The sequence below is a fragment of the Urocitellus parryii genome, chromosome 7 (genome assembly GCF_045843805.1).
Source record: "Urocitellus parryii isolate mUroPar1 chromosome 7, mUroPar1.hap1, whole genome shotgun sequence".
Lineage (NCBI taxonomy): Eukaryota > Metazoa > Chordata > Mammalia > Rodentia > Sciuridae > Urocitellus > Urocitellus parryii.
In genome coordinates, this window is record NC_135537.1 from 135,356,102 (window position 1) to 135,379,272 (window position 23,171).

Here is a 23,171-nt window from a genome sequence, read left to right on the forward strand (position 1 = left end):
CAGCCTGGGTCATCTGACAGGGGGCAATGGGTGATAAGAGGAGGGGGTGGGAAGGAATAATTCAGGCAGGACAGTGGCAGCTGGGATCCCAGGGACAACAACAGCATTGCCTCCATCTGAAGAATATGCCTCTGCTTTGGATTGCACTAAGGAGCTTCAGTTCAGGACCACCTACCTGTCCCCTCCAACACCTAGCAACACCCTAAAAGAAAGCACACAGATTCCTGAAGAGGCAGGAACATGAGATGCACACTGCTGAGTTGATACACCTGTTTTAAACTATTGTTTCTTTTTTTATTATTATTTTTCAGTTCATGTTAGGTATTCTTTTTTATTGGTTTTATTTTTTTTAATACACAACCACGGAATGTATTAAAATTCTTATTACACATACAGAGCACAATTTTTCATATCTTTTTATAAAGTATGTTCATGCCAATTCATGTCTTTATGCATGTACTTGGGTTTTTTTACATTACAATTTTTATGACACATATATATACCACAATTTTTCATATCTCTGTTTGTATACAAAGTATTTTAACACCCAATTCGTGTCTTCATACATGTACTTTGGATAATGATGTCCATCACATTCCACCATCCTTGCTAACCCCCTGCCCCCTCCCCTTCTCTCTCACCCCTCTGCCCCACATAGAGTTCATCTATTCCTCCCATGTTCCCACTCCCTATTCCACTATGAATCAGCTTCCTTATGTCAGAGAAAACATTAGGCATTTCATTTTGGGGATTGGCTAACTTCACTTAGCTTTATCTTCTCCAACACCATCCATTTACCTTCAAATGCCATGATTTTATTCCCTTTTATTGCTGAACAATATTCCATTCTGTATATATGCCACATTTTTTTCATCCATTCAACCACTGAAAGGCATCTAGTTTGGCTCCACAGTTTAGCTATTGTGAATTGTGCTGCTATAATATTGATGTGGCTGCATCCATGTAGTATGCTGTTTTTAAGTCCTTTGGGTATAGACCAAGGAGAGGGATAGCTGGGTCAAATGGTGGTTCCATTCCCAGATTTCTAAGGAATCTCTATACTGCTTTCCATATTGACTGTACCAATTTGCAGTCCCACCAGCAATGTATGAATGTACCTTTTTCCCCACATCCTTGCCAACATTTATTGTTGTTTGTCTTCATAATAGCTGCCATTCTGACTGGAGAAAGATAATATCTTAGAGTAGTTTTGATTTGCATTTCTCTGATTGCTAGAGATGATGAGCATTTTTTCATATATTTGTTTTTTTTTTATTGTTGGTCATTCAAAACATTACATAGTTCTTAATACATCATATTTCACAGTTTGATTCAAGTGGGTTATGAACTCCCAATTTTACACCGTATAAAGATTGCTGTATCACATCAGTTACCCTTCCATTGATTGACATATTGCCTTTCTCTTGTCTGATGTATTCTGCTGTCTGTCTTATTCTCTACTATCCCCCCTCCCCTCCCCTCCCCTCCCCTCCCCTCCCCTTTTCTCTCTCTACCCCTTCTACTGTAAATCATTTCTTCCATTTGTATTATCCTGTCTTACCCCTCCTTTCCTCTTATATGTCATTTTGTATAACCCTGAGGATCGCCTTCCATTTCCATGCGGTTTCCCTTCTCACTTCCTTTCCCTCCCACCTCTCACCCCTGTTAATGTAAATCTTCTTCTCAAGCTCTTCGTCCCTACCCTGTCCTTGTTTACTCCCCTTATATAAAAGGAGTCATTTGGTATTTGTTTTTTAAAGATTGACTAGCTTCACTTAGCATAATCTGCTCTAATGCCATCCATTTCCCTCCAAATTCTATGATTTTGTCATTTTTTAATGCAGAGTAATACTCCATTGTGTATAAATGCCACATTTTTTTTATCCATTCATCTATTGAAGGGCATCTAGGCTGATTCCACAATCTTGCTATGGTGAATTGTGCTGCTATGAACATCGATGTAGCAGTGTCCCTGTAGCATGCTCTTGTTAGGTCTTTAGGGAATAGACCGAGAAGGGGAATAGCTGGGTCAAATGGTGGTTCCATTCCCAGCTTTCCAAGAAATCTCCATACTGCTTTCCAAATTGGCTGCACCAATTTGCAGTCCCACCAGCAATGAACAAGAGTGCCCTTTTGCCCGCATCCTCTCCAGCACTTATTGTTGTTTGACTTCCTAATGGCTGCCAATCTTACTGGAGTGAGATGGTATCTTAGGGTAGTTTTGATTTGCATTTCTCTGACTGCTAGCAATGGTGAGCATTTTTTCAGGTACTTATTGATTGAATGTATGTCCTCCTCTGAGAAGTGTCTGTTCAGGTCCTTTGCCCATTTATTGATTGGGTTATTTGTTATATTATTGTCTAATTTTTTGAGTTCTTTATATATTCTGGTTATTAGGGCTCTATCTGAAGTGTGTGGAGTAAAGATTTGTTCCCAGGATGTAGGCTCCGTGTTTATCTCTCTTATTGTTTCTTTTGCTGAGAAAAAACTTTTTAGTTTGAGTAAGTCCCATTTGTTGATTCTAGTTGTTAACTCTTGCGCTATGGGTGTCCTATTGAGGAATTTGGAGCCTGATCCCACAGTATGTAGATCATAACCAACTTTTTCTTCTATCAGATGCCGTGTCTCTGATTTAATATCAAGCTCCTTGATCCATTTTGAGTTAACTTTTGTGCATGGCGAGAGATAGGGATTCAGATTCATTTTGATGCAAATGGATTTCCAGTTTTCCCAGCACCATTTGTTGAAGATGCTATCCTTCCTCCATTGCATGCTTTTAGCCCCTTTATCAAATATAAGATAGTTGTAGTTTTGTGGATTGGTTACTGTGTCCTCTATTCTGTACCATTGGTCCACCCGCCTGTTTTGGTACCAGTACCATGCTGTTTTAGTTACTATTGCTCTGTAGTATAGTTTGAAGTCTGGTATCGCTATACCGCCTGATTCACACTTCCTGCTTAGTATTGTTTTTGCTATTCTGGGTCTTTTATTATTCCATATGAATTTCATGATTCTTTTATCTATTTCTACAAGAAATGCTGCTGGGATTTTGATTGGCATTGCATTGAACTTATAGAGAACTTTTGGTAATATCGCCATTTTGATGATGTTAGTTCTGCCTATCCATGAGCAGGGTATATTTTTCCATCTTCTAAGGTCTTCTTCTATATCTTTCTTTAGGGATCTGTAATTTTCATTGTATAAATCTTTCACCTCTTTTGTTAGGTTGATTCCCAAGTATTTTATTTTTTGGGGGGATATTGTGAATGGAGTAGTTGTCCTCATTTCCGTTTCAGAGTGTTTGTCGCTGATATACAGGAATGCCTTTGATTTATGCGTGTTGATCTTATATCCTGCCACTTTGCTGAATTCATTTATTAGCTCTAATAGCTTCTTTGTGGACCCTTTTGGGTCTGCTAGGTATAGAATCATATCATCTGCAAATAGTGATAATTTAAGTTCTTCTTTTCCTATTTTTATGCCTTTAATTTCTTTTGTCTGTCTAATTGCTCTGGCCAGTGTTTCGAGGACTATGTTGAACAGAAGTGGTGAGAGAGGGCATCCCTGTCTTGTACCAGATCTTAGAGGGAATGCCTTCAATTTTTCTCCATTCAGAATGATGCTGGCCTGTGGCTTATCATAGATTGCTTTTACAATGTTGAGGTATGATCCTGTTATCCCTAATTTTTCTAGCGTTTTGAACATAAAGGGATGCTGTACTTTGTTGAATGCTTTTTCTGCATCTATTGAGATGATCCTATGGTTCTTATTTTTAAGTCTATTGATGTGGTGAATAACATTTATTGATTTCCGTATATTGAACCAGCCTTGCATCCCAGGGATGAACCCTACTTGATCATGGTGTATAATTTTTTTGATATATATTTGAATCCGATTCGCCAGAATTTTATTGAGGATTTTTGCGTCAAGGTTCATTAGAGATATTGGTCTGTAGTTTTCTTTCTTTGAAGTGTCTTTGTCTGGTTTCGGAATCAGGGTGATGTTGGCCTCGTAGAATGAATTTGGAAGTTCTCCCTCTTTTTCTATTTCCTGAAATAGCTTGAAAAGTATTGGTGTTAGTTCCTCTTTAAAGGTTTTGTAAAACTCTGCTGTATACCCATCCAGTCCTGGGCTTTTCTTAGTTGGTAATCTTTTGATGGTTTCTTCTATTTCTTCTATTGTTATTGGTCTGTTTAGGTTGTCTATATCCTCCTGACTCAATCTGGGCAGATCATAAGACTTAAGGAATTTATCTATGCCTTCACTATCTTCTATTTTATTGGAGTATAAGGATTCAAAATAATTTCTGATTATCTTCTGTATTTCTGAAGTGTCTGTTGTGATATTGCCTTTTTCATCCCGTATGCTAGTAATTTGGGTTCTCTCTCTTCTTCTCTTCATTAGCATGGCTAAGGGTCTGTCAATTTTATTTATTTTTTCAAAGAACCAGCTTTTAGTTTTGTCAATTTTTTCAATTGTTTCTTTTGTTTCAATTTCATTAATTTCAGCTCTGATTTTAATTATTTCTTGCCTTCTACTTCTTTTGCTGTTGTTTTGCTCTTCTTTTTCTAGGATTTTGAGATGAAGTATGAGATCATTTATTTGTTGGTTTTTTCTTTTTTTGAGGAGTGAAGTCCAAGCAATGAATTTTCCTCTTAGAACTGCTTTCAATGTGTCCCATAGATTCCGATATGTTGTGTCTGTGTTTTCATTTAACTCTAGGAATTTTTTAATTTCCTCCTTGATGTCTTCTAAAACCCATTGATCATTCAGCAACCTATTGTTCATTCTCCAAGTGATGCTTGATTTTTCCTTCCTTCTTTTATCATTGATTTTCAGTTTCATTCCATTATGATCAGATAAGATGCATGGTATTATCTCTACCCCTTTATATTGTCTAAGAGTTGCCCTGTGACATAATATATGGTCTATTTTTGAGAAGGTTCCATGTGCTGCTGAGAAAAAAGTGTAACTACTTGATGTGGGGTGGTATAGTCTATATATGTCAATTAAGTCTAGGTTGTTAATTGTGTTGTTGAGTTGTATAGTTTCCTTATTTAACTTTTGTTTGGTAGATCTGTCGAGTGGTGAGAGAGGTGAGTTGAAGTCTCCCATGATTATCGTATGGTGGTCTATTAGACTCTTGAACTTGAGAAGAGTTTGCTTGATGAACACAGCTGCACCATTATTTGGGGCATATATATTTATGATTGTTATGTCTTGTTGGTGTATGGTTCCCTTGAGCAGTATGAAGTGTCCTTCTTTATCCCTTTTGATTAACTTTGGCTTGAAATCTATTTTATTAGATATGAGTATGGACACTCCTGCTTGTTTCCTCAGTCCATATGAGTGGTATGATTTTTCCCAACCTTTCACCTTCAGTCTATGAATATATTTTCCTATCAGATGCGTCTCCTGTAGGCAGCATATTATTGGGTCTTGTTTTGTGATCCATTCTACTAGCCTGTGTCTCTTAATTGGTGAGTTTAAGCCATTAACATTTAGGGTTATTATTGAGATATGGTTTGTTCTTCTATCCATATTTGTTTACTAATGTTACTAAACCTGATTTGTTATCCTCTTTGACTACTTTCCCCCCTTTACTGTCCTACCTCCCATAGTTGGTTTTCAATGTTATTTTCCATTTCCTCTTCCTGTAATGTTTTGCCAAGGATTTTTTGAAGAGATGGTTTTCTAGCTGCGAATTCTTTTAACTTTTGTTTATCGTGGAAGGTTTTAATTTCATCTTCTATCCTGAAGCTTAATTTCGCCGGATACACGATTCTTGGTTGGAGCCCATTGTCTTTCAGTGTTTGAAATATGTTATTCCAGGATCTTCTAGCTTTCAGAGTCTGTGTTGAGAGATCAGCTGTTATCCTGATTGGTTTACCCCTAAATGTAATCTGCTTTCTTTCTCTTGCAGCTTTTAAAATTTTCTCCTTATTCTGTATGTTGGACATCTTCATTATAATGTGTCTAGGTGTGGATCTCTTATGATTTTGCACATTCGGTGTCCTGTAGGCTTCTAGGATTTGTGATTCTGTCTCATTCTTCAATTCTGGGAAGTTTTCTCATATTATTTCACTGAATAGACTGTTTATTCCTTTGGAATGGAGCTCTGTGCCTTCCTGTATCCCAATGACTCTTAAATTTGGTCTTTTGATATTGTCCCATAATTCTTGGATGTTCTGCTCATGGTTTCTTAGCAGATTTGCTGAGCTGTCTATGTTCTTTTCCAGTTGAAATACTTTGTCTTCATTGTCTGATGTTCTCTCTTCTAAGTGATCTACTCTGCTGGTAGTATTCTCAATTGAGTTTTTGAGTTTGTTTATTGTTTCCTGCATTTCTAGGATTTCTATTTGTTTGTTTTTTATTACCTCTATCTCCCTGTGAAATTGATCTTTTACTTCCTGGATTTGTTTGTCAATGTGATCTTTCATTATCTGATTTTGCTGTCTCATGTCTTCCTTGAGACTCCAGATCATCTGAAGCATGTATATCCTGACCTCTCTATCTGACATTCCATCTGTTGCACCTATTACCTCTTCTAAAGTTGAGTTGACCTGCATTGCCTGTGATCCTTTCTTTCCTTGTCTTTTCATACTGCTGGTGTTTCTTTCTGCTTGGTGAAACTGTTGTGTTTTGAAATTTTCTCTCTATTTATTTATATTGCTCTTGTATAGTTGAAAAATCACCCTTGCAGGGCAGGTAGTGGCTGTGATCCTCCTCCAATTGGTGTGATCCGTCTACCACGCTGGCAGGCCCTAGGTCTGCTCTGCTGGTCGGTCAAAGGTCTGCCTACCCAGCAGGCACAAGGGGCACCTCTGTCACTCCGCAGGTTGCTGGGCCTAACCTCCCGATGGGTCGAAGGTTCGCCTAGCTTGCAGGCACTGGGGGAGGGGTCGGTTCCGCCCCTCAGCAAGCCACCGGCCCTGTCCTACTTGTGGGTCCTGTCCGCGTTCCCTGCAGACACGTGTAGCTGTTCTGTCACTCTGCAGGTTGCTGGACCTGACCCGCCCGTGGGTTGCAGGTTTGCCTAGCTTTCAGGCACTGGGGAGGAGAGATATTAGAAGGGGAGGGAAGAAGTCACTAAAGAGAATGAGTGTAGGCAGGTAGAATTCAAGGAAGGGGGAATAGGAAAATTGAAAAGAAGTGAGAAGACAAAAGAAAAAAAATTGAAAAGAAAGAAAGAAGAAACGAAAAAAATAAAAATTTAAAACCAAAAAAAAGAAAAAATTTTATAATGATAGTAAAAAAATGGAAATTAAAGTTTAAAAAATAATAGTAATACTAATAAAATAAAAAGAATTTAAAAAAATTGAAACCATTAATAAGAACGTTAAAGAACAACAACTACATCAACAACAAAAAGTGAAAATAAAATAAAAAATAAATAAATAAAATACTAATAATAATCATTAAAAAATAATAATAATAATAATACATGCAGTCATATAGCTCGATTAACTTCTCTTCCAGTTGGTGGAGCTATGCCCACTGGGCCAGGCTTCTCTTCTTGATAGGTGGGAACCAATCACTGTGCCTCAGCTCTTCTTCCCAGACTGTGCGGGTCTCCAATCCTGAGTGCCTAGGGCCTTCTCTTGTGGTTCCTCAAGCCAGGCCCCACTCACCTGTGACACTCACCACAATACTGACTACACGCCAGGTCTGCTGCTCCTGGGAGCCCTGTTTTCATGGGTGCCTGGGCACACCCTTTCTGTTTGCCTCCCTCAGACCCTAAGTTTGTAGGGCTTGGGGCTGAGGGCCCCCAGCGAATTTGTTTGCCCTCAGGTAGCAGCAACTCCCCTGATAGCTGGTGCAAGGGACCTGTTGTCAGCACTGGTGATAGCGATAGCTGGGAGTTCTGCGCCGCTAGTCCTGTGTCACTCCTGATTCCCTGGGTCTGGCTGTGGTGCTCAGTTGGCTTTTACCTCTTTGAGTTCAGGTGGGCCGACTAGTTATTTCAGTGGGATCATTAGTGCTGAGTCACATGAAGCAGGCGAACCGGAGCTAGAATGCAGCCAATTCGGGCTCGGTGTGTTCTGAGAAGGCTAGACTGTTCGCCCGGGGTCCACTTCAGCTCAACCGTGCCTAGTGGTCCTGAGCGCACAGTATTTTGACAGTTTACTTCTCCCTATGCCCATGCAGCTGAAGGGGTTAGAGACTTGATCTCTCCGCGTCCGCCGCCATGTTGGATCATTTAGATTTTAAATTGTCACTCATCTTATCAGCTGTTCCATTTTACTCAGCAGCTCACTCTCGCGGTTAAGAGTCTGTTCTAAGGTGCTCCGCGGAAAGCGGTGTCGGCAGCGGCGGTGGCTGCAGCGGCGGCGGCGGCAGCGGCCAAGCTGTGGCCTTCGGGACCCCCGTGGAGGGGGTGCGGGCTGGGGGAGGGGAGGCAGTGCCTCGGGGCCCGCACGGGCCGGGTACTGGGCACTCGAGAGAGCTGGTGGGGTGGGGGAAAGAGATTGAGATCTAGATTTAGGGAGTGAGCATGGGAGGAGAGATGGCGGGGGAGAAGCGAAGCGGAGAGGCGGAGAGGGGAATGAGAAGGGGCCCAGGGAGCCGGGCAGCTCGGGGGCTGCAGCCTTACTGCTCGCGCTGAAGTCGTGGTGGATTCACTCCATCTAGGCCCTTTTCTTGACACGGTGCTGAATCCTTGTCAACAGATCTCCTTTAATGATCTTTACTTCTTCTTTTAAGAAGCAGCAACATATGCTGCGGTGGCGGTGGCGCGGAGCACAGAGCGGCTCACTCACTCCCCGCCGCCATCTTCCTCAATTTCCTAAACTATTGCTTCAAATGTGGTTTTCATGACCGAAGGCAGCCTGGGTCATCTGACAGGGGGCAATGGGTGACCTGAGGAGGGAGTGGGAAGGAATAATTCAGGCAGGACAGTGGCAGCTGGGATCCCAGGGACAACAACAGCATTGCCTCCATCTGAAAAATATGCCTCTGCTTTGGATTGAACTAAGGAGCTTCAGTTCAGGACCACCTACCTGTCCCCTCCAACACCTAGCAACACCCTAAAGGAAACCACACAGATTCCTGAAGATGCAGGAAGGTGAGATTCACACTGCTGGGTTGATACACCTGTTTTTAACTATTGTTTCAAATGTGTTTTTCATGATTTATTTTTTGACAATGGAAACGATGCTTTCTCTTTTGCAATTGCATACACATTCAAGCAGAAAAACAGATAAGCAGGCTATTAACCCTGGGGAACAAATGTATTCATGGGCCAGTGAGAGCAGTAGCATGCTCCCACAGGACATTTCTTTCATTGGTTGGCATCCTCTAGAAAGAAGAGAATTGGAGGATACTGGGCTAAAGTTTATTTTGTTAACAAAGACCTTCTCAGGGGAATAATGTTTTACTGTTTAGAAGGCACAAGTTTTCACGATGCAAATGTTGATTAGCACAATATTAATTTTGAGAACTACTAACATTAGCAATCATCTGAACTTCAGTGACTCCTGGTGAGACCCACTGTATTCCATTCACCTCCACCTACAATTGGTAACAACTGTTTCAGCATGCATCCAAGCATGCATCCCACACTCAGGATTTGACATCTCTCTTATAAAATCCCAGGGATGACCTCACCATCCAGGGTTACTCAGGTCCTCCTGAAATGAGGGAGGACTGAGGAAGTGGTTCAGGGATGGAAAGGGGGAACATGTAGCTCCCAACCCTCCTGGATTAGCATCAGCCCAGGCACACACTCTCACCTATTCTTTGAACTTTGAACCAGGAGCCATAGACTCACCTGGGTGTGTCTGGCATGAGCCAGGTGGGCATTCTACTAACTGCGGCTTCATCACTGACCACCTGAGCATTCACACCCTTCTGGGTTTCCCCAAGGACCTCTATGCACACCCATCCCCACACCATTCTTTGAATTATTTTTCTTTGCACTTGACAAGGGATATATGTGACAGGTTGCATCAGGAATTTTAGGAAGGAGAAGACCCTAAGGTACCTCTCCCACACTATAGGTACTCTAGGGGTTGAACTCTGCACAACTTGCCATTCCCCAAGTATTGCACAGATGTCTCCATCCAACAGAAAATTCAAGGACTGCCTCCAACAGCTGCTCAGGATCATAGCTTTGGTAGCAGCCACCCCTAAATCAATGCTCTTTAGTGTTCTCCAAGTCCATTCTATCTGCCCACAGCCTGGCCTGGAGTCAATGATTAGAGGGTTCCACTCAACTGTCCTCTTTCAGTTTTTACTAAAGTTGAAAACAGAGAGGAGCTATGGGAATCAGAGATGGACTGTGTTCTTGGCTCACCAGTTCTGCTGCAGATAGGGAATGCCTCCCCTGGAGTTTGGGCAAATTGGGGAAGGGCAGGCTCAAAACAGCAGATAAGCTTCTTCTAGTGTGGTTCTGTTGAGTGTCTGCAAGATTCCTAACTGTCCTTATGCAGGAGCTTGAGCACTCCCACTGCTGGAAATACTAGAGCGAGCTCCTACAGAACCACATCTAAAAGCCGAGTGTGTGAAGGGCAATGTCTCAGGTTGCACTCAGGCTACTCACTCCTTTATTCTCCACTGAGCACCAACTGGGCTTGGTCCTGAGCACTGACTGCATAAAGAGAAAGACAGAGCCCCATCCTACTCAGAAGGATCATGCCTGAAGAGGGAAAAAATGGAAAGTAGGAAATAATTACTAAACCCAGACCTCTAAGGTGCAGGGATTTGGTACTCACACCTAGAATCAAGGCTTACATCAAGTTTATGCGTAAAGTAAAAGACAATTTCCCTGGGCTTTAGCAGAGTTGTTTTATAAAAGATCCCTCAAAACTGTTTTTAGGTATTCTAACTCCAATATGTTTATTGTGATCAACTTCACCTCAATGTGTTTGAGGATATGAAACAATTCTAGGACTCTTCCACATAAGGTGACTGTGGACAAAAATTTACATGGATGTATTTAATCATATCACAGGAAACATTCCACTGTTGATTTTCTTACTGTCTTATTTCACTTAGCATGAAGTTCTCCAGTTCGATCCCCTTTCCCCAGCTCCATCCATTTACCAACAAATGACACCATTTCATTATTTTTTATGGCTCAGTAAACTCCATAGCATATATAGACCACATTGTCTTTATCCATTCACTCTTCATAGGCACCTGGGCTGATTCCATATCTTAGCTATTGGGAGTCATGCTGTAAGCATGGAGGGATGTGGCTGTGTCACTATAGTATGCTGATTTTAGCCTTTTGGATGAAAACAATGGAGTGGGATAGCGGGCTCATATAGAGGTTTCATTTCTAATCTTTGGAGATATCTAGTGTTTTCAAAAGTATTATTCCACACTGCAAAATCCAGTTGTTTGAGTTACACATGGCACAATGATCAAGAATCTTCTAAAAGACAAGGCTTTTTCTGCAGGTCATAGACTGAGCTCTAAAGAATGGGCTTCTACTTTATTCTTTCTGAGAAAAGAGGTCCATCGTACCTCCTTTCAGGTAACATTTGCAGTATAAAAAGAGACCCAGCCAAACTTCACAGACAGACGGAATCCTGAGTGGCAGTTAACACATTGCTGTTCTCTCCTGTATGTTCTGCTAAAAGGTTTGCTGAAGAGTGACTGCATTTAATTCTCTGTCTTAACCCCCTCCTCCTTCTCCTCTTCCTCCTGATATGGTCCTCCTTCCTCCATATCTTTTGTTCCTTGTCATTGGTTTTGTTGTTGTTTTGTATTTATATTATTACCTAGAAGTTGATCTAGAAGTTGAGGTAGTCTTTCTTGGTTTTTAACATATTAAATATTTTCTGATCAATATGTTAATTGTACTTCACAAATTAAAAAAAATCATTAATTTAGTAAATCCTGAAACTACAAAAAAAACAGTAAAATCATTCAACTTTACAAAAAAAATAAAATAAAATCAATAGTTTAGGGAAGGACAGCAAAATTGACACCAGTAAAGGGAATTGGGCAAGAAGGTAATCATACAAAAAAAATCTAGGAGGGCTTGGGGAATCTACAGGTAGTCACACTATGAGAAAGGAAGGAGTTAAAAAATACACATCTCTCCATTGGCTAAAACATGACTGATAGAGTTAATGTTGAAACACCCCAAAGTGGTGAACTGTGGCAATGTATGAAGTAAATACATGAAACTTCTTACCTGAAGCCATCCAAAATGAAGGGGGAAGAAAAATTGGTGAGACATCTCTCCTTTCTTATCATCTTTCCTCTCTTCTTCTCTTTTCTCTTCTCCTTCTCTTATTGTCTCCTCTCCTCTGTTCTGCCCTTCTGTGTTCTCCTCTCCCTCTCTTCCAAGAGGCTCTGTCTTCCAGCAATGTGATAAGAGCAGTTGACTTGGACACAGGCTGCAGATTGGTTCATCAAAACCATCACATAATTCCCTGAGTTATGATCATTACATAATCTGGTTCTTGGGCGTTTTTCCATTGAGAGAAGATGAACCTCTGTAGACAAAAGCCCTTCATGGACAAGGTTTCCAGCTCATCTCCCGCTTCTGTTCTCTTGCTTAGCTCTCTGTGGCCACTGCATCCGAACACAACTTCAGAGAGAGAGAAATGTTCAATCACACCAGAGTGACCCAATTCATCCTCAGGGGCTTCTCAGACATCCCAGAATGGAGATTAGTGGTCGTCTTATTTTTCTCCTGGGTCTACGCCTTTGCCCTCCTGGGGAATATCTCTGTCATCATAGCTGTGGTTAGAGACAGCTGCCTGCACTCACCCATGTACTTCTTCCTGAAGAATCTGTGTTTTGTGGATCTGAGCTACACCTCAGTCACCATCCCCAAGGCCCTGGAAACCACCCTTGAGGGATCTGGGGTCATTTCCTACTTTGAGTGTGTCACTCAGCTTTACATGTTTTTTACATTTGCTTCGACCGAGTGCTTTCTGCTCACGGCCATGGCTTATGACCGGTGCATGGCCATCTACAGGCCCTTGCTCTATGGGGCCATCATGAGCCAGAGGCTTTGCTGTGCCTTGGTGGTCCTGGCCTGGGTGGGCGGGGCCCTCTATGCAGCCTTCCTGGCCCTCAACACCTTCTCCCTTCCTTTCTGTGGGCCCAATGTTGTTGAGCACTTCTTTTGCGACATTCCTCCTCTCATGAGACTCTCCTGTGCCGACTTCCACTCCAGAGAGGAGGTGGTCTTCGCTGTGGGCAGCTGCGTCATCATGAGCTCCTTTGCCCTAAAGGTCCTCTCCTACATCCGCATCATCTCCACCCTCCTGCGGATGCCCTCCGTGGATGGCCGGTGGAAGGCCTTCTCCACCTGCTCCTCTCATCTGACCACAGTCCTTCTGTTTTACACAAGTGCAAGCTTCACCTACTTGAGGTCTGCCTCTCAGTACTCCCCTACCCAGGGTCGCCTGGCATCCATTTTCTACTCCATCCTCACCCCTTCCTTGAATCCTGTCATCTACTGTCTCAGGAACCAAGACATGAAGGATGCTCTACACAGACTGTACAGTCAGAGAAAGTTCTGAGTGCTAGCCACTGCAGTGTGGGCTCATGTCCAGGGGTCTGATGACCAGGGGGTGCAGACAAACTTTACCCCATTCCTCCCCCTGATTCTTCACCCTGCAGACCCCTCCCCACACGGCCACCTGCTGCTTCTCCTCTCTCTCCAGATGGTCTTTTGCTTCAGTGGTTTTATATACTTTTCCACCACAGAAAAAAAATTTTGATTTCTTCAGTTAGTACCCTAAAAATCACTTCTTATTAATATTTATTTTTAGTTGGATACAATATCTTTATTGTGTCTATAAAAAATTCTTCTTCCATCCAGTGTATCTGTAAGAATTCATGATCTTTTTTTTTCCTCTGAGCTTTTCTTACATGGTACTCTCAGATCTTTATCATCATTCTCATGTAATGGCCACTAATCTTCAATTTTAATCTTTCTCTTGACACCCTGTCTTTGAATGTAACATAAGAAACACATTTTTAACCTTTCTAAAATCTACTTATTCCTTTCCCTCTCTTTCAAACTGCCTTACTATTCCTAATTCATTTATTTAGCCCATGCTCTGCATAGATCTTGAAGCCAATGAGTAGAACCCATTCTCATTTCATCTTTGAGGTTGTTGAAAAATGGAAAGCCATATTGAAATGGAAATGGAAATGGAAAGCTATCCATATACTCTACCACTAGCTATTATCCCAGACCCAATAATCTAATTTTAGACATTGTTTAGTTTTTGACAGCTCCTTCTTTGCAATAGAGTCAAGTTAAATAAAATAAAAAGTTTTGTTGTGATCTATGTGATAGAGTGCCATGAACATGCAGAATTGACAATCACATGATTTGGGGTATGAAATGATTGACAACTCTTTAAAAGTCAGATAAATATAAAGCAAGTTTTGTTTCCCACAAGGTAGTTATTGTGTGAATATCATGAGTTACTTTATTCTATAAGTTTTCTAAATGCACAAAAAATGACAAAGTGCTCATTGAAAGTGGGCCTAAGTTAGTTAAAATGTATGTTAGGAATTCAAGGACAAAACACTGACAAAATAAAACCATATATAATTGTTAAAAAAAAGAAATTAAGGAAAAAAGAAAAAGAAAGAAAAGGAAAACAAAGCAGCAGAAAGTGGTGGCACATGCCTGTAATACAGTTACTTGGGATGCTGAGGCAGGAGGATCACAAGTTCAAAGCCAGCCTCAGCAAAAGCAAGGCACTAAGCAACTCAGTGAGACCCTGTCTCTAAATAAAATTCAAAATAGGGCTGGGGATGTGGCTCAGTGGCTGAGTGCCCCTTAGTTTAAACCCTAGTACCCACTGCCACAAAAAATTGACTCAAGTGAAAACAAAAAGAGAGAATTAGAACTAATGGGCATCTAAATATGGAAAATATCTACATTACCACATTCAAGTTAACTACAAAAGTTATAACATATTAATAAAAATATACTTGGTATTGAACTAGGGGCACTTAAAAACTGACCCATATCCCCTGTCTATTGTTAAAAAATTATATTTGAGTCAGGGGTCATTAAATTGCCCAGGATGGCCTGAAACTTGGGACACTCCTCCCTAGCTTCCTGAGTAGCTGGAATTGCACACATGCAACACAGGCCAAGCTGTGTGTGTTTCTGTATTGTCTATACTCTATAAGACAAATCTACTTAGCACAACTCAAGAAGCACATTCTTTGGCAGAGTAGACATTAATGTACATACATACATATACATGTGTGTATATATGTAAGTCTCTAAACCATCTGCATATCTAAGCACCTTCTCTCCAAAAATCTGACAGACCCTCCACAGGGCCCCATGAGCTCCTGATCTGCAGCCAGATAAACCCCAACATTATCAACCTCTACTATGAATTTATTAAAATTTCTTTCACTAACTGGCATTTCCATGTTTCCCAGGTTGTGCTTTTTCAAGCTCTCTCAAATAACGCAAGGTGCCCCTAGGAATTCTCAATCAATGTTATCTATAAATAAAATATCCAGTGATAGGCACCAAATATATTCCCAGGGCAAGCTCCCTAGAGAGCTTCAGTCACATTACCTCATTTTCCCTGATGGTGTGGAAGTGGTAACAAGGCCCATTATTTAATGGACATGCAGAAGAACCAGCCACTCCACCCACCTCTCCAGCCTTCTCCTCCCTAGGACTTGCTGACTTGCTGATGAGGAGGTTCTGCTCTGCCCTCACTTGGATGTGTCTGGATGCAAAAAGTAAGTCTTGCTCCATGTGAGATCTCATTAGTTGAGATAAAACCTCATGGATACCTAACGGCAAGTGACATCTTTAATTTGTCTTGACTTCCATTTATTTTAGAATGTTACAGGGCTAGAAATCAGACAAAGGCTCAGATAAAATGGGTGGATTATTTGCATTTTACAACCAGTCAGAGTTTAATATCCCAACCTCGTGTGCATATCAGTTATATACAAGAACACACGTCTACTTCTAGTTGAACAGTCTTATTTATATTCTGTATGGGAATCGCTGCTAATTACTACTTCTGTGGCTGTTTAAATAACTTCAAATCTGTTGGGGAATGTTGACAGCATCAAATGGCTCACTCTACAGAGATGAGTACTCTTTATTTTCCCTTGTAATGATAATAATAATCACATGTTTCACAATCATGATTTACTTGAAGATATCCACAAATGACATTGTTTTAGCTTTCCAATTTTGCAGGAATTGTGAGCTAATGCATACTGCCTCTGGTAAACACACCTCAGAAGTAGGGGACCAGTTTGCTTCATGTGCACCTCCAACTGCTATCATAGAGTCAGGTCTGACTGGGGAAGCATGGGGTGAATGTGTCTCCAGAAAACCCCTACTGCACAGAAAAAAAAATATAAAGACCTCACACTTATTGAGCATGAATAATGCACCAGATGCTATTAGAGAATTGCCCGTGAATCCTGTTTAAGCAGGAGTTTATTTACAAGCATGTGGACACTCAAGACATCATAACCATGTAGACACTGCAAGTCTGAAGTCCTTGACTGACCAGCTGTAAGCAGGACACACATGGCCTTTCTGTGGGGTATATCGTCAGCAGATAGTCTTTGTAAGGATATTTGGAAAAAAAAAATAAGAAAGAAACCAAAAGACCAATTGTGTCTGTCCTTGTAAAGCTGACATGGGAACATAGGACCGAAGGCAGCCTGGGTCATCTGACAGGGGGCAATGGGTGACCTGAGGAGGGAGTGGGAAGGAATAATTCAGGCAGGACAGTGGCAGCTGGGATCCCAGGGACAACAACAGCATTGCCTCCATCTGAAAAATATGCCTCTGCTTTGGATTGAACTAAGGAGCTTCAGTTCAGGACCACCTACCTGTCCCCTCCAACACCTAGCAACACCCTAAAGGAAACCACACAGATTCCTGAAGATGCAGGAAGGTGAGATTCACACTGCTGGGTTGATACACCTGTTTTTAACTATTGTTTCAAATGTGTTTTTCATGATTTATTTTTTGACAATGGAAACGATGCTTTCTCTTTTGCAATTGCATACACATTCAAGCAGAAAAACAGATAAGCAGGCTATTAACCCTGGGGAACAAATGTATTCATGGGCCAGTGAGAGCAGTAGCATGCTCCCACAGGACATTTCTTTCATTGGTTGGCATCCTCTAGAAAGAAGAGAATTGGAGGATACTGGGCTAAAGTTTATTTTGTTAACAAAGACCTTCTCAGGGGAATAATGTTTTACTGTTTAGAAGGCACAAGTTTTCACGATGCAAATGTTGATTAGCACAATATTAATTTTGAGAACTACTAACATTAGCAATCATCTGAACTTCAGTGACTCCTGGTGAGACCCACTGTATTCCATTCACCTCCACCTACAATTGGTAACAACTGTTTCAGCATGCATCCAAGCATGCATCCCACACTCAGGATTTGACATCTCTCTTATAAAATCCCAGGGACCTCACCATCCAGGGTTTCTCGGGTCCTCTTGCAATGAGGGAGGACTGGGGAAGTGGTTCAGGGATGGAAAGGGGGGACATCTGGCTCCAAACCCTCTTGGATTAGCCTCAGGCCAGGCACACACTCTCACCTATTCTTTGAACTTTGAACCAGGAGCCATAGACTCACCTGGGTGTGTCTGGCATCAGCCATGTGGGCATTCTGCTAACTGCGGCTTCATCCCTGACCACCTGAGCATTCACACCCTTCTGGGACCCCAAGGACCTCCATGCACACCCATCCCCACACCATTCTTTGAATTATTTTTCTTTGCACCTGACAGGGGATATATGTAACAGGTTGCATCAGGAATTTTCCAGGTAGGTGAAGACCCCAAGACATCTCTCCCCACTATAGAAACTCTAGGGGTTGAACTCTGCACAACTTACCATTCCCCAAGTATTGCACAGATGTCTCCATCCAACGGAAAATTCAAGGACTGCCTCTAACAGCTGCTCAGGATCTAGCTTTGGCAGCAGCCACACCTATGTCAATGCTCTTTAGTGTTCTCCAAGTCCAGATTCTACCTGCCCACTGTCTGGCCTGGAGTCAATGAGTGGAGGGTCAGTCAACTGTCTTCTTTCAATTCTTACTAATGTTGAATATAGAGAGAGATGTGGGAATCAGAGATGGACTGTGTTCTTGACTCTCCAGTTCTTCTGCAGATAGGGAATGCCTCCTCTGGAGTTTGGGGTAAATTGGGGAAGAGCAGGCTCAGAACAGCAGATAAGCTTCTACCATTCAACAATATTTAATAATCAGTATGGTCATATTTCATAATGTGGTTCTGCTGAGTGTCTGCAAGATTCCTAACTGTCCTTATGCAGGAGCTTGAGCACTCCCACTGCTGGAAATGCTAGAGCGAGCTCCTGCAGAATCACATCTAAAAGCCGAGTGTGTGAAGGGCAGGTTGTACACAGGCTGCTCACTCCTTCATTCTCCACTGAGCACCAACTGGGCTTGGTCCTGAGCACTGACTGCATGAAGAGAAAGACAGAGCCCCATCCTTCTCAGAAGGATCATGCCTGCAGAGGGAAAAAATGGAAAATAGGAAATAAATACTAAACCCAGACTTCTAAGGTGCAGGGATTTGGTACGCACACCTGGAATCAAGGCTTACATCAAGTGTATGCATTCAGTAAAAGACAATTTCCCTGAGCTTTAGCAGAGTTGTTTTATAAAAGATCCCTCAAAACTGTTTTTAGGTATTCTAACTCCAATATGTTTATTGTGATCAACTTCACCTCAATGTGTTTGAGGATATGAAACAATTCTGGGACTCTTCCACATGAGGTGACAGTGGATAAAAGTTTACATGGATGTATTTAATCCTATCAGATGTCAGAATAGAGTTAAATTTCCCAACTTTAACCAACTTTCCAAGTAAAATGAATTTCCTATTGAAAATGTGGCTAAGATGAGCACTTGTCAGAGCTTTGTTGTAGGGCCTTCTAGAAAAGCCCAGCCTTGAGTCAAGATCGTCAATCACATGAGCAAAGCCTTTAGGAGGAGTGGGAATGGATGTGCAGGAGGCGGTGAGAGTTGTGGCCACTCTCTAACACCTTCCTGCCTTGCCTCTGCAAGTTCCTTGTCCTGTCTGAAAAACGAGGCTTGAGGGAAAACATCTCCCCCATCAGGGTCAGGAGCCAGAACATCACCACGACCGACCCCACTCGATGCATCTGTGCAGAGAAAACAACTGTTAAATAATGTGTTTGAACCTTATATCTGTTAGACCCATGTTTTTGTTCTCTGATTTCTGAAATATTTCCATGTTTATTAAATATGTTATACTGTAGTAAGTACAGTTTATAAGATTTTGTGAATTTTAATAAATATTTCATATTTCAAATTGAATTAATAAAATATATATGTAAGAACCATAACACTAACTCTTTTTTACTAAGTAATTTTAATGATTTTATTGGTGCATTATAGTTATATATAATAGTGGTTTATAGTTATACATAATAGTGGTTTCATTTTAAAATATTAGTATTGCATAAAAATAAAATGCCACATTTCAGCCCCTGTACTTCTACTTCCCCACCCTTTTCTTATTCCCCTGACCTCCTTCCTGTTCTAATGATCTTCTTTATATGTGTTTCCTGTTTTTTAAATTAGCACTATAAAGACAAACGTAAGATCGGCATTCACTGGGGTGTGTGTATCCATGTTCATAGCAAAATTTGATGATTTTGATTTCTCAGTTCCTCCTTTCCTGTCCCTGTTCACTCCCTCCTATCCTCCCTACTCCACTGTTTTACCTTCTTGAGGTTCACTCTTTTCCATTCCTTATTTTGTTCTAGCCCCCCATTGGAGAGGAAACATTCCACTGTTGATTTTCTTAGTCTCTTATTTCACTTAGCATGAAGTTCTCCAGTTCCATCCCCTTTCTCCAGTTCCATCCATTGACCAGCAAATGACATCATTTCATTCTTTTTTATGGCTCAGTAAACTCCACAGCATATATAGACCACATTGTCTTTAGCCATTCACTCTTCAAAGGCACCTGGGCTGGTTCCATATCTTAGCTATTGGGAGTCATGCTGTAAACATGGAGGGTTGTGACTGTGTCACTATAGTATGCCAATTTTAGTTCTTTTGGATGAATACAAAGGAGTTGGATGGCAGGCTCATATAGGATTCCATTGCTAGTCTTTGGAGATATCTAGTGTTTTCAAAAGTATTATTCCACACTGCAAAGTCCAGTTGTCTGAGTCACACGTGGCACAAGGAACAAGAATCTTCTAAAAGACAAGGCTTTTTCTGCAGGTCACAGAATGAGCTCTGAAGAATGGACTTCTACTTTATTCTTTCCGAGAAAAGAGGTCCATCCTACCTCCTTTCAGGTAACATTTGCAGTATAAAGAGAGACCCAGCCAAACTTCACAGACAGACGGAATCCTGAGTGGCAGTGAACACAATCCTGTTCTCTCCTGTATGTTCTGTTAGCGGTTTGCTGAAGAGTGACTGCATTTAATTCTCTGTCTTAACCCTTCCTCCTTCTCCTCTTTCTCCTGATCTGGTGCTCCTTCCTGCATTTCTTTTCCTCCTTGTCACTGGTTCTTGTTGTTGTTTTGTGTTTATATTATTACCTAGAAGTTGATCTAGAAGTTGAGGTAGTCTTTCTTGGTTTTTAACATATTAAATATTTTCTGATCGATATATTAATTGTACTTCACAAATTTAAAAAATCATTTACTAATTTAGTAAACCCTGAAACTGCCAAAAAAACCCAGTAAAATCATTCAACTTTACATAAAAAAAAAACAAGAAAATCAATAGTTTAGGGAAGGACAGCAAAATTGACACCAGTAAAGGGAATTGGGCAAGAAGGTAATCATACAAAAAAAAAATCTAGGAGGGCTTGGGGAATGTATAGGCAGTCACACCAGGAGGAAGAAAGGAGTTAAAAAATACACATCTCTCCATTGGCTAAAACATGACTGATGGAGTTAATGTTGAAAAACCCCAAAGTGGTGAACTATGGCAATGTATGAAGTAAATACATGAAACTTCTTACCTGAAGCCATCCAAAATGAGGGGGAGGAAAAATTGGTGAGACATCTCTCCTCTCCTTTCCTCTCCTCTCCTCTCCTCTCCTCTCCTTTCCTCTCCTCTCCTCTCCTCTGTTCTGCCCTTCTGTGTTCTCCTCTTCCTCTCTCCCATGAGGCAATGTTTTCCAGCAATGTGATAAGAGCAGTTGACTTGGACACAGGCTGCAGATTGGTTCATCAAAACCATCACATAATTCCCTGAGTTATGATCATTACATAAGCTGCTTCTTGGGCGTTTTTCCATTGAGAGAAGATGAACCTCTGTAGACAAAAGCCCTTCATGGACAAGGTTTCCAGCTCATCTCCCGCTTCTGTTCTCTTGCTTAGCTCTCTGTGGCCACTGCATCCGAACACAACTTCAGAGAGAGAGAAATGTTCAATCACACCAGAGTGACCCAGTTCATCCTCAGGGGCTTCTCAGACATCCCAGAATGGAGATTAGTGGTCGTCTTATTTTTCTCCTGGGTCTACGCCTTTGCCCTCCTGGGGAATATCTCTGTCATCATAGCTGTGGTTAGAGACAGCTGCCTGCACTCACCCATGTACTTCTTCCTGAAGAATCTGTGTTTTGTGGATCTGAGCTACACCTCGGTCACCATCCCCAAGGCACTGGCTACCACCCTTGAGGGATCTGGGGTCATTTCCTACTTTGAGTGTGTCACTCAGCTTTACCTGTTTTTTACACTTGGTTCGACTGAGTGCTTTCTGCTCACGGCCATGGCTTATGACCGGTGCATGGCCATCTACAGGCCCTTGCTCTATGGGGCCATTATGAGCCAGAGGCTTTGCTGTGCCTTGGTGGTCCTGGCCTGGGTGGGCGGGGCCCTCTATGCAGCCTTCCTGGCCCTCAACACCTTCTCCCTTCCCTTCTGTGGGCCCAACGTTATTGAGCATTTCTTCTGCGACATTCCTCCTCTCATGAGACTCTCCTGTGCCGACTTCCACTCCAGCGAGGAGGTGGTCTTCGCTGTGGGCAGCTGCGTCATCATGAGCTCCTTTGCCCTCAAGGTCCTCTCCTACATCCGCATCATCTCCACCCTCCTGCGGATGCCCTCCGTGGATGGCCGGTGGAAGGCCTTCTCCACCTGCTCCTCCCACCTGACCACAGTCCTTCTGTTTTACACCAGTGCAAGCTTCACCTATTTGAGGTCTGCCTCTCAGTACTCCCCTACCCAGGGTCGCCTGGCATCCATTTTCTACTCCATCCTCACCCCTTTCTTGAATCCTGTCATCTACTGTCTGAGGAACCGAGACATGAAGGATGCACTACACAGACTGTACTGTCAGAGAAAGTTCTGAGTGCTAGTGACCGCAGGGTGTGGGCACTTGTCCAGGGGTCTGATGACCAGGGGGTGCAGCCAAACCTTACCCCATTCCTCCCATTTATTCTTCACCCTGTGGACCCCTCCGTATAAGGCCACCTGCTGCTTCTCCTCTCTCTCCAGATGATCTTTTGCTTCATTGGTTTTATATACTTTCCACCACAGAAAAACTAATTTTGATTTCTTCAGGTTGTACAATAAAAAATCACTTCTTTTTAATATTTTTTTTTGGACATAATATCTTTATTGTGTCTAAAAAAAATTCTTCTTCCATTGGGTGTATCTGTAAGAATTCATGTTCTTTTTTTCCCTCTGATCTTTTCTTATAAGGTACTCTCAAATCTTTATCATCATTCTCATGTAATGGCTCCTAATCTTGAATTTTAATCTCTCTCTTGACACTGTGTCTTTGAATGTAAGATAAGGAACACAATTTTAACCTTTCTAAAATCTACTTATTCCTTTCCCTCTCTTTCAAACTGCCTTACTATTCCTAATTCATTTATTTAGCCCATGCTCTGCTTAGATCTTGAAGCCAAAGAGTAGAACCCATTCTCATTTCATCTTTGAGGTTGTTGAAAATGGAAAGCCATATTGAAATGGAAATGGAAATGGAACGCTATCCATTTGCTCTGTCACTGAGCTACAATCCGAGACCCAATAGTCTGATTTTAGAGATTGTTTAGCTTTTGAGAGCTCCTTCTTTGCACTAGCATCAAGTTAAATAAAATAAAAAGTTTTGTTGTGATCTATGTGATAGAGTGCCATGAACATGCAGAATTGACAATCACATGATTTGGGGTATGAAATGATTGACAACTTTTTAAAAAGTCAAA

At 41.6% G+C, this 23,171-nt stretch overlaps 2 protein-coding genes across 2 annotated transcripts; both read left to right on the top strand.

Annotated features, from left to right (window-relative positions):
• Positions 1 to 12,560: 12,560 nt before the first annotated feature.
• Positions 12,561 to 13,487, top strand: LOC144256225 (olfactory receptor 10A7-like). The gene has a single exon (XM_077801312.1). The coding sequence runs from the start codon at positions 12,561 to 12,563 to the stop codon at positions 13,485 to 13,487; it is 927 nt and encodes a 308-aa protein (XP_077657438.1).
• A 7,898-nt stretch (positions 13,488 to 21,385) lies between these two features.
• On the top strand, positions 21,386 to 22,312 carry LOC144255989 (olfactory receptor 10A7-like). Its single transcript, XM_077801158.1, has one exon. The coding sequence runs from the start codon at positions 21,386 to 21,388 to the stop codon at positions 22,310 to 22,312; it is 927 nt and encodes a 308-aa protein (XP_077657284.1).
• The last annotated feature ends 859 nt before the right edge of the window (positions 22,313 to 23,171 follow it).

Bases quoted from the DNA above. Each gene is read 5' to 3' on its own strand.
- LOC144256225 (XM_077801312.1), top strand. From the start codon at position 12,561: ATGTTCAATCACACCAGAGTGACCCAATTCATCCTCAGGGGCTTCTCA.
- LOC144255989 (XM_077801158.1), top strand. From the start codon at position 21,386: ATGTTCAATCACACCAGAGTGACCCAGTTCATCCTCAGGGGCTTCTCA.